The sequence below is a fragment of the Ochotona princeps genome, chromosome 17, assembly GCF_030435755.1.
Source record: "Ochotona princeps isolate mOchPri1 chromosome 17, mOchPri1.hap1, whole genome shotgun sequence".
Lineage (NCBI taxonomy): Eukaryota > Metazoa > Chordata > Mammalia > Lagomorpha > Ochotonidae > Ochotona > Ochotona princeps.
Window position 1 is genome coordinate 5,142,867 of NC_080848.1, and position 11,424 is coordinate 5,154,290.

The 11,424-nt window shown below is 49.2% G+C and overlaps 1 protein-coding gene across 1 annotated transcript; it reads right to left on the minus strand.

The window, feature by feature from the left end:
* Nucleotides 1–2,318: 2,318 nt before the first annotated feature.
* On the minus strand, nucleotides 2,319–9,503 carry C17H17orf80 (chromosome 17 C17orf80 homolog). Its single transcript, XM_058676011.1, has 4 exons — nucleotides 7,970–9,503; nucleotides 4,216–4,323; nucleotides 3,568–3,675; nucleotides 2,319–2,484 (listed from the first exon to the last, which is right to left on the minus strand). The coding sequence occupies exons 1-4, from the start codon at nucleotides 9,459–9,461 to the stop codon at nucleotides 2,462–2,464; spliced, it is 1,731 nt and encodes a 576-aa protein (XP_058531994.1). The 5' UTR covers nucleotides 9,462–9,503; the 3' UTR covers nucleotides 2,319–2,461.
* Between the last annotated feature and the right edge of the window lie 1,921 nt (nucleotides 9,504–11,424).

Here is an 11,424-nt window from a genome sequence, read left to right on the forward strand (position 1 = left end):
TCCAGAGTGGGTGCTGCTATTCCCGTTTACAATCCAGGAAACGGGGTAACTTGTCCCCCCACTCCCCCATGGCACACCCACTTGTTTCACAGGTGAAGTTCTGGACGAGGTAAATGATGAGCTCGGACTAGTATTCTTTTAAAAATTATTTTTATTATGTAGAGTGGTGCTGGTAGTGATGGGGGGGTTTCTGCATAAAGTGTAAAAACAGCTTGCTGATGATTCGAATAATAATTGAGAGAGCGCTCCCATGTGCTGGTTCACTCCCCAGTGGCTGGGGCAGGGCTAGCCTGTAGCTGGGCACCCAGTCCAGCTCTCCAGGGTTAGGGTTAGGGTTACGGTACCTGAGCCATAATTTCTCCTTTCCGCAGTCTGAATCAGCAGGAATTAGCCCTGCCACTTGGAGGCAGGCCTGGGAACTGAACCCAGGCCCTCGGATACGTGGCATAGGCATCAACCATCAGGCTAGATGGCCCCCGCCCCACTTCTAACACACTGCGGATTACTTACGGAAGCCTTCACCAGGCCGCGGATGGTGTGGGGCAGGACTCTTATTTAAGGATTTCTTCTCTTCCCTCCTTTGTGGAGAGGGCTTCCGCAGCAGGCAGAGACCTCTCATCTTCTGGATGCAGCCTGAATTGCCAGGGCACACGCATGGTTAGGCCTGCCCAAGTGTCGGGGTATCAGCAGACCATGCATCGGAGGGCTAGCTGACAGCCAAGCTGCCAACTGGAGCCATGAAGTATATTCCTCCATCACGCTGTGCTCGCTTAGGTGTAAGGCTAGCAAAAGAATGAGCTGGTCGTCAACATCCCAAGAACTCCACTAAGCTACTCTGAACATCATGAAGGAGAAGAAAAGCTCTTTGGTTATTTTCCCAACTCTGACGGCAGCAGAGAGAAGGGAGACGTTCCCTCCGTTACTTTAGGGACTTTGGCCAACAGCTCCAGCATGTGCGGACAGTTAAGGGCTATTTCAAACTCTCATGCATCATTTTATCTGAGAATTCGTTCCTACTAGTTCAATGATTCAGAGCTTTGCTGTTGTCCGCCATGTCTGTTCGATTCTTGGTACTCACATCGAGCAGCCCCTGGCTGCCACTCCCCACCTCAGCTCGCCTCTGGCGGAAGCCAAGCCAGACAGTGCCTGTCACAGCACCCTTTCCTTCAGAGGCTGATGCTTAGCATTCTGACTTTGACAAGTGATACTAGTTACAGTAATGATATGTTCTTGATGACAAGCCCGGGGGGCAGTGGGCTACCCTGGTGTGTCCCCACTGTCCCAAATGTGTCGGGTAGTTCAGGGGGCAGAACAGGCACTAAGCGGCCAGACACAAGAAGGGCTTCTCCCGTGCAAACGTCTCCTGCTAACCCAGCGCTGATCTGGGTCTGTGTTTTCTGACAGGCGAGGGCTTGCCTTTCCCAGGGCAGGGAGCCTGGAGGGGCAGCACGGGCTTCCTGCTGCAGTTGCTCAGCTCTGCCACCGTGCTGTGACTCAACCACGTGGCTACGGACAACAGCTGACTGAGTAAGCAGGGCTGGGTGCCAACAAGATTTGGGAAAACAGGCGTGGGCCGTGGTGTGCAGATGCTGGTGGAGGGGGACCAGGAGACCGAGAGAACATTGCCGTGTGGTCAAGCTGGCCATGAGGAAGAACCCTTCAGGGAGGAACGGAGTCGCTAGGTGGCTCTTCAAGGGCATTTACAGAGGACACCCTTGGCAGAGGAGGCTGGCTGGGTGGGTGGGTGCGGGGAGGGTGCCCAGTGAAGTTCTTACTCATACCTGCATTATGCTGAAATAGTAATTCTTTCTCTCAACTCCGATCTTTTGCTGCTCCTCATGGAAAGTTCCACTGTGCAGGGAGGCACTTGTGGAGAGCTTTTCCTTAGGCACAGGCTCTGTGGTAGGATACAGTCCTTCCCACTACAGAGCAGAATGCAAGCTTTGGGTAAACAGCTCATGAGCGTGTGCGAGCTGGCCCTTGGAGAGCCATCTGCTTTTCTGTAGTTTGGGGGGAGCCTGGATGTGGGAGGGACTGACCTCATATTTTGGCACAAGGACGCTACCAGCAAAGCTGGCAGATTTTGAAAAGGTCATGGAAAAATGGAATTAAAATTAGCTTTATTTTGGTGCCAAAAATATTTGAAATCTCTATATAGTTTTTCATAATATGCATTTTTCATGCATGATGAAAAACATTTTTGCACCAAAAATACATCCATACTTTCAATTTTTGTTCCCCCCTGAAAATGAGCCAAAGAAGCATCTGGACAGAATCAGATCTGTCCGTCTTCATAAAAAATATAGTTCCTTCATAAGTGTTGGAGATGGCAGTAATTTTATTCTCTTCACTTCCTCTCCTGTCCCAATACAACGTGAACTTGTTAGACCTGTGCCGCAGCCGTGGGTGCCCCGCTTGCCTTGGAGATCCCAAGCTTTCCCGAGTGCTGTCCGGGTCAACCTTACTTACGCCAGCGCTGCAGTTCTTTGGATAAACAGAGAGATGAGTAAGGATCCCCCGCCTCTCCTGACGGGCTCTATCTGTAGCACACGCTCACTTGGCGCTCTGTGCTTTATGGACTGGTAGACAGTCACGGGGACAAGGAGCGATTCTGACCTTTCTCCCCTGAGAGACCTGCTGTCGATACCAGGTTATCAACTATATGGCCCCTTTCCGGCTGGTGAAACCGAGGCAGGCTGTGTGCCATGCTGGCTTGATTCTGAGCCTCATCCCCTGGGGGGATATTAGGGTTCTCCCGCCCCCACAACAAGAGAGTGGGGCAGCAGGTAGGGCTGTCCTGCAACCCTACTCCTGCTGTTACCCCCCTCTCCTACTTGGCAGGTACTTATGAGCCGAAACCTGCCAATTATAGCCCAACCCCACCTCATTATTATGATTTTACATAAAATAGTGTGACCTTGCTTTGTCCATGGTTATCTTGTTCTTTTATATTCAAAGTATCTGAGTTTAATCTTTTTTTTTTTTAATTTTTTTGAAGCTTATTTTTCTAATTGGTGAAAAATACTGGATTTTTTGGGGGGATATTCTTCTATAACATCTTTTTTTCCTTAAAGACACATTTTAATATGAACTCCTCTGTTAATGAACTGTTACTTCGAAAGAGGGCATTTTCCCTCTGGCTGAGTTTGGCACCAGTTCCAACTCCTTGAGAGTGCTTGATTTTCAGCTGCAGGAAGGTTAAGATGGATGGCAGTCCCGGACACGCTGAGGGATGGTCTGTTCTGTGCTCTCTCCCTCTGGGCTGTCCAGCCCTGCAAGGCTTCAGGGCTGACAGGGCGCCAAGACCACACCTGCCCTTACAGACCACCAGGTGGTCCGTGACAACATCAGATATGACAATAGCAATCCTATACATTCCAGTCAAGTCTTATAAAGGCCATTATAAACAAAATCTCAAATATGTACACCCTGCACCTGTGCAGGTGCACGCCACAGCTCATTCACAAATCTAAAACAACTGTAATAGGAAGTGACCCAGAGAATTCCTCGGAGGTTCCTATGGGGTGCGACCTGTGCAACTTGGGCTAAAGGCAGGGGATGACTTACTCAGATGCCTGACACTCCAGCGACAGCAAAGGATGAAGTATCCTGTGAAGAGCATAGTGACGCCACCAACTCCGCGCTGCCTCATGGTGGTGTTGTACCTGACCCAGCCTGTGCGAAGGGAAACGCACCCCACTGTCACAGGGGCCTGGAGGCAGGACCATCATCCCATGCGATCCAACCCAGCCAGCTTGGCTGCGAGGATACTGGATTTGTAATTCACAAACAGATGTGTACTTTATGCATACAATCAGGGTAAATTCCAAAGACCTGACCTTAGCAAAATTACACTGCTTTCGGCTAGATTAAAATCTGTGGTGGGGGGGGGGGAGGAATGCAGTCGGTGACCTTGAAGTTGAATTGTCCTACCTTCCAGGGAGGCAAGGTCACTATGGGAAAGCAGAAACTGGGGACAGATGGGTGGCAGAGAGAGGTGGGAGTGGGTGGTCGAGATGAAAACTGCCAGTCACTGGCAGCTCCTGTTAGGTTTGGTGCTTTATGTGAGAGTCCAAAAGGAAAAGATGAACACAAAGCCATGAAGATGGAAAACATCCTCCCTCCCCTTCCTCTTCCTTGCTATAAAGTCTACAGCAGCTCTCCAGGTGCCCGGTACCAGCAACAGACCCCCACAGGCAACAGCTCCGCTCTCACCTTTCTGTGCAGCTTCCAAGAGCCTCTTCAGGGACAAGCCGGGGGCTGGGAGTCGGCTCAGGGGCTCCACACTCCTCAGAGCAGTCGAACTTCTTTCCAACCAAGGTACTACGGTTCCAAACAGAAGCCACTGTGGTCGCTCACCTCAGTCCCCCCACACTCAGTGCCCATGTCCCCAAGCCTGGGCCTCAGGAACGGTCTAGGCTGAACAGGTGCGTTAATGGTCTTGGCCTTGCCTTTTGGTTAAGTGTTCAAAGTCAGAATCCACAACATGTGGAAGTTTTTTTTTTCAAAGATTTAGCACCCCTCCCCGCCGCCGCCCCACAGCGGCTCTACTAAGTTTTGATTACAATGTGCCCAGCTGATCCAGGTGCACACCCTTAGCCAAAGGGCCTACTTGTAGCCGCCACCTGCTACACTGACCACCTACCACAGGTCAAGCGTTTCTTGAAATGTCTGGGACTAGAAATGGTCCACATTTCGGATTCTAGAACATCGGAATATTTATAATGACGTTATTTCGAGGCTGGAACCCAACAGTAAATACAAAGCTAATTTCTGTCCTAGGTGCACCTTATACATGTAGCCTGAAAATAATTTTATTAAGCATTTCTGCTGTGCCAGTTTTTCTGCGACTTGTCATGTGAGGCTGGGTGTGAAATTTTCTGCTAGTGTCACACTGGAGTGCTCAAAATTTCAGGTTTTGCGGCATTTTGGGTGCAGTTGTTTGGGAATATCTTGCTTAACAAACTATCAGCTCACAAATTTCACTTTATCGGGAACCAAGGATATAGTAGTAAGTGAAAATAGTAACCCCAGGTACTCAGATTTAAAGGCAGAATACAACTTTTCCCTCAACTCCAGGTCCCTCCCACATGCTTTCAGGTTGTAACTAATACTGGGATTAATTTGGTAACCTTGTAAATCAGAGTAAGGTGTGGCCCATCATAAGCATCTGTTTCTAGTTTTTAAAGATTTATTTGAAAATCAGATTTTTGATTTGCTGATTTACTCCCCAGAAAGCCACAAAGGCCAGTGCCGGGCCAGAAAGCCAGGAGCTTCATCTGGGTCTTATGGAGGAAGGGTCCTTTCTTTTTTTAAGATTTATTTTTTATTGGAAAGGCACATATACAGAGTAGAAGGAAAGAGAAAGATCTTCTATCTGCTGGCTTACTCCCCAAGCGGCCACCACAGCCAGAGCTGAGCTGATCTGAAACCAGGAGCCAGGAGCCTCCTTTGGGTCTCCCACGTGGGTGCAGGGCCCCAAGGCTTTGGGCTGTTTTCTAGTGCTTTTCCCAGGTCACAAACAGGAAGCTGGAAGGGAAGTGGAGCAGCTGGGACATAAACCGGTGCCCATATGTGATCCCAGTGGGTACAAAGTGAAGACTTAGGCAATTGAGCCGTTGTGCTGGGCCCGTGTGATAGGTTCCAAACACTAGGGCTATTTTTTGCTGCTTATCCCAAGCACTAGCAGGGAACTGGACTGGAAATAGGGCAGCTGGAAGGCCAGCGTTGCAGGTGGCAGTTCTTCCTATTAAGTCACAATGCTGGCTCTTCTATTTCTGTTATGAAATGGAAAACTATTTAAGTTCGAGCTAGGATTTCTGTTCAGGCTGCGCTGCTGCTCCCGAGGGTGCAGAGGCAAGGATCTCCTTCCAAGGCCAGGTCCCTCAGCGGGCCGAGTTCAGTTGGGATTAGAAGGGCTTGTCACTGGTCAAGGACAATGCCTCCCTCCAAGGACCGTGCGTCATAATCGACTTTTGTGGAATCTTGACAGAAAACAACACTTTCTATATTCCTTTGCTCAGGTGAGCCCTTTGATAGGCATGGCCAGTGGGCTCACAGCTACTGGGTTAGCTGAATGTGAGGCGGGAAGCTTCCCTGTTACGTAAGTTTTATCCAGATAGCCCTTGTGTCAGCCTTGGGACAATATGTTATTATTCCCTTTCATACATAAGGAAATTGAGCTTCAGAGAGAGAAGAAAATAGGAAGGTACTTAGAGAGTTCTTGCAAAAATGGAATTCAAAGAATAGTTTTTTGGTGTTAGAATCAAGGGCAGGCATTGTGGTTAGGCTACTGCCTGGAATGCCCGCATGCCATGTTGGACAAACGGATAGAATCAGTTCCTGCCTCTGCTTCTAGTCCCGCTTCTTGCCAAAGGCCTGGGAGGAAGCAGATGAGCTGGGAGCCAGGGTTGGAGCTCCTGGCTCCTCGGCCCAGCCATGGCTGTTGCAGGGATTTGGGAAATGACCCAGCAGATGAGAACTCTCGCTCCCTCCCTTCTCCGTGTCCTGCTGCCTTTCAAACAAATAAACTTCAGAAAAAGACAACCATTAGCAATTTTTTGGAAACCCAAAACATCAGCTATCAGCTATACTGAGTTGTGATGGGTCTCCTGTGAAAGTACATCTCACAGGCCCAGCGCGATAGCCAAGTGGCTAAATCCTCTCCTTGCATCTTCTGGGATCCCATACGGATGCTGGTTTGTGTTCTGGCTGCTCCAATTCCCTTCCAACTCCCTGTTTGTGGCCTGGGAAAGCATCAGAGGACGCCCCAAAGCCTTGGGGCCCTGCACCTGCCTGGGCGACCCAGAGGAGGCTCCTGGCTCCTGGCGGACAGAAAATCTTTGTCTCTCCTTCTCTCTGTAAGTCTGACTTTCCCACAAACATTAATAAATCTTAAAAAAGTTCATCTCAAAGTAGCACTGATCTTGAACCAAGAGATGGAGATGCTCCTTGGTGACCCTAGAAAACTGGATTCAGCTCCATGGCATAGCTAGTAAAGCCTCCATCTGCAGTGCTGGTGTCCCAGGTAAGCAGCGGTCAAGTCCTGGCTCCTCGCCGTCTAAGCCAAAGAAAGCAGCAGGGAATGGCCAAAGTCCCTGGGCTGGGCTCCTGGCTTCAGAGCAGCCCAGCTCCAGTCATTCTGATCATTTGGGGAGTGAATCCGTGGGTGGGAGATTTCTCTCCTTCTCTCTCTAACTCTTGTCTCTCAAATTAGAATCAATAAATCTTAAAAAAAAAAAAAAAGGGTTCCTGTAAGAAAAATGAAGACATTTTCCGCACTGTGGTTAGAGGTGGTCCAACAACTAAATGCAAGATTCAGTAGAAAAAAGCAAGAATATCAAAACTGTGATGCCTTGGCGCTCACCTGAGTTGGCTACATTCCTGCAAACCTAGTTAGCTATTGGTCAGGAGCATCAGGGAACGTCTGAGGAGTCCAATTTCTAATTTTTGCTCCATCTTCTATCCCTGGTACTTAACTAGCTCAGCCCTTAAACCTTCACTTGCACCCATCTGCCTTGATCTTTCATCCTTATCCCGGAGGTTTAACTCCACCTTGCTTCCCACAGATACGACCTGCTCACGCCTTCTATGCTACTGTGAGTTCTGATACTATATGTGACCATAAACTTCCAACTGATTTCCTGTACAATTTGGCCCTGATTAAACTCAGAACACATGGCTTGTTCCAGACAGGTAACTTTGGAAGTCATTTTGTTTTTTCTTGGTCTGTTCACCTTGAACGCCCACCCAGTCTCGATTGGCCATGTCTCCCCCCAAACAGACATCCCACCATCATCTGTATCACCAGCCTGCCTTAGCTCAACATTCAGCAGCTGCTAGACAGAAAGAATGATAAACTATTACTGCTGACTCCTGGAGCCACAGCAACCTCTTCTGCACTGCACTGTCTAGGTGTATTTAAGTAAAGGAGTGAGGTAGGCTAGTATTCTGAGCATTCCTTTTTTACCTGGTGAGTGGCCTGCCCCCTGGGGACTCGGGAGCTGAGGCTTCCGGATCATGGCACCCCAATACTGAGGCTTCTCTGGTAAGACCCTCAGCCCAAGGTAGGCAGGGTAGAGTTCTGGAAACCACTCCAGCCCCAGAGAACCAGAAAGCGTCTTTCTTGCCTCAGTGTCCACACGACTGAAGAAGGGGCTGTTAGGAACGTGATGCTGGGCTGACTCTAAGAACTGCTGGCACCCAGTGTGCTGGCCAGATGTGGGGTCCAGAGAGATGTGTCCCATGCTCTCCACTGATGCTCTTACATCCGGGACTTGATGACGAGTTTCTTCTGCTTTCTCTTCTTGAAGCAGTTTGATGGCCACAGATGTGAGGTTCTGATTACTTGCCTGCAGGACAGAGAGAAACTCATTGTAGGCCTTCTCCCTGGGCGTGAACACACGTGAGCGTGGGCCTTCGTCTCGAGACGCCTTCTCTGTGGCAGAATCAGCAGTCTGGAAACCTCTGGAACCCAGGCTAGCAGAAGTCCGCTCTGGAATTTCTCTGGCAGGCATGCTTTTCTCGGCATTTCCTTTGCTCCCACCTGCCTCTCCTTCAAGGTGAAGTCCTTTTCCTTCATGCTGTTTCCCGCAGGTTGGCCCCAACGGGTTAACTGTAAGGCCTGAAATGAGGGACTCTGTGTTCTTGTTCCCAGCCTCAGTGTCTCTAACACCAGCAGAGACTCCTGAGGGGCCAGCCCTTCCTGGGGCATCTCTTGCGTTGCCTGACATGGATATTTCTGGTCCCTCAACCCCATCATTGAGATTCCTTGGCGAGCTGCGATAATCACCAGGGGGCACATCTAATAGTGTGGCCAGAAGCCCCTGTCTTCGGGGGTCAACTGTGTCCAGTTTTAGGTCACTAGAAGCAGTATGCGCATTGTCAGGTGGGGCTGAAGGGTACACTCCCCCTTGAGCTGACAGTGAAGGCTTCAGGGAGCCGACCACGAGAGAGGCTGCAGTTCCCGGATGACTGCAGCTACTGTTGTCTGATGGGCACACATTTCTGCCAAGTTCTTTTTTAGCAGAGGTGCTCTCTGGGGCATAAAGCTGAGTGTTTGTTTCTCCATGGCGACTCGTCTCAGGTTCAGTATTTAGCATTTTGGCTGAGAGCTGGACTTGATTGTTGCTGTCTTTGTCTGGAGTGTCGGTACTACCCGCTCTTTCTGAGCCAACAGCTAGTAGAGGAGAGGCCTCACTCGTCTGTACTAGCTTGTCCCTTAACAACTTAGTATTTTTTTTCTCCCTCTCTGATTCTCCCCTTTGAGCTTTCATTACATCTCGGATAGGCTCTTTAGCTTTTGTGGCAAGTGCAAGTTCAGCCGGCTTCGACCGCTGACCTTTCTGGTCACAAGGTAAGGCTGGGCCCCTCAACTTACAATAGGGCAAGTGGGATTTCAGTCGCTTAAACGGCTTCTTACAATAAGGACACACCTCCATTTTGGGCTGGCTGTCACCCATCTTCTTCCTGCAAAGGACCAATATGAAATGAAGAACATGAAAGCATATTGTTTGTCTATGTCGGCATTTCCTTTCTGTTACTTTAATATGCATGTTTGGTATTTTACATTTCTGAGTCTGCTGGGGATCAACCAGGCAAGAACAAGGCCAAGAGACTGATGTCTAATAGGTAGTCAAAGGGAAAAAGGTCCGAAACACTAGCCCGGTAAAGTGTTTGCTATGTAAGGTTACAGCAAATCAATTGTTGGGTGTGAAGAAACAGTTCTAAAATGCTCCTGTCACGGAGAGACAGAATGAGCAATCAAATAAGCAGGCCAGGATGCCAAAGTTATTAATTAGCAAGCAGAAGTTTACAAAGTAATAAAGGGAGACCCTGTGAGGTAGAAGCAGCTGCTATCGGAGGGACAGGCGTCCTAGAGTGGCATGCCAGGGTACCGCCAGTGATGCCAGCATCCCATGTGAGAGGCAGCTGGAGTCCTGACTGTTGCACTCTTTTTTTTTTTTTTTTTAAAGATTTATTCATTTTCTTACAAAGTCAGATATACAGAGAGGAGAGACAGAGAGGAAGATCTTCCGTCCGATGATTCACTCCCCAAGTGAGCCGCAACGGGCCAATGCGCGCCGATCCGAAGCCGGGAACCTGGAACCTCCTCCGGGTCTCCCACGGGGGTGCAGTGTCCCAATGCATTGGGCTGTCCTCAACTGCTTTCCCAGGCCACAAGCAGGGAGCTGGATGGGAAGTGGAGCTGCCGGGATTAGAACCGGCGCCCATATGGGATCCCGGGGCTTCCAAGGCGAGGACTTTAGCCGCTAGGCCACGCCGCCGGGCCCTGTTGCACTCTTGATCTGGGGAAAGTTGTGTGCCTGGAACCCTTCCACCCACGAGGGAGACCCGGCTGGAGGTTGGGGCTCCTGGCTGGAGCCTGGGCTAGCCCTGACTGTTGCAGGCACTCGGGGAGTGCACTAGCAGATAGAAGATCTCTCTCTGTAAGTCTGCCTCTGAAATAAAGAAATCTTAAAAAAACAAAAAACAAAAAAACCCCTCAAAAACCCAAAAAAACAAAAGCCAGTTACAACTCTCATTACTGACGCATGAGAAATGAATCTTCATTAACATGCCACATGTTAGTGATATGCACATGTTCCCATATACAAAAGGGCACTTCAAAAAATCCATGGAAAACAGGATTAAAAAAAACCCTCTTGGCCCATCATGATAGCCCAGTGACTAAAGTCCTTGCCTTGTATACACCTGGATCCCATATGGGTGCCAGTTCGTGTCCTGGGTGCTCCATTTACCATCCAGCTCCCTGCTTGTGCCCTGGAAAAGCAGTTGTGGATGGCTCAAAGCCCTGGGACCCTGCACCCACGTGGGAGACCTGGGGAGAAGTTCCTGGCTCCTGGCTTCAGATTGGCTCAGCGCTGGCCATTATGGCTACTTGGGGAGTGAAGATCTTGGAAGATCTTCCTCTCTGTCTCTCCTCCTCTTTGTATATTCAATGTTCCAATAAAAAAAAGATCTTAAAAACTATACATGATTTTAAATGTTTGCATCAAAATAAACTTAATTTTCCACAAATATTTTGAAGTACCTCATTTATACACATACATAACATGCATCAATAATGTACAAATACTTATACACATGGAAGGGCTGTGGTTCTCAACTTCTTACTATAGAGTTTATGTTACAATGTGTTATCAGATTTATTCAGCCTTTAAAATCACACTGTTTATGGGCCTGTTGAGGTAGCCCAGTGGCTAAAGGCCTCATCTTGCATATTCTGGGATCCCAAGTGGGCGCTGGTTCGTATCCTGGCTGCTCCACTTCCCATCCAGCTCCCTGCTTGTGGTCCGGGAAAGCAGTCAAGGACGGCCCAAAGACTTGGGACCCTGAACCTACATGGGAGACCCAGAAGAAGATCCTGGTTTCTGGCTTCAGAACGGCTCAGCTCCAGCTGTT

Bases quoted from the DNA above. Each gene is read 5' to 3' on its own strand.
- C17H17orf80 (XM_058676011.1), bottom strand. From the start codon at position 9,461: ATGGGTGACAGCCAGCCCAAAATGGAGGTGTGTCCTTATTGTAAGAAG. The intron at 4,324-7,969 runs GTAAAAAAGGAA...TTGGAACCGTAG, and splicing joins GGGGGCAGGCCACTCACCAG to TACCTTGGTTGGAAAGAAGT. The intron at 2,485-3,567 runs GTAAGTCATCCC...GTTTATCCAAAG, and splicing joins CTGGAGTGTCAGGCATCTGA to AACTGCAGCGCTGGCGTAAG.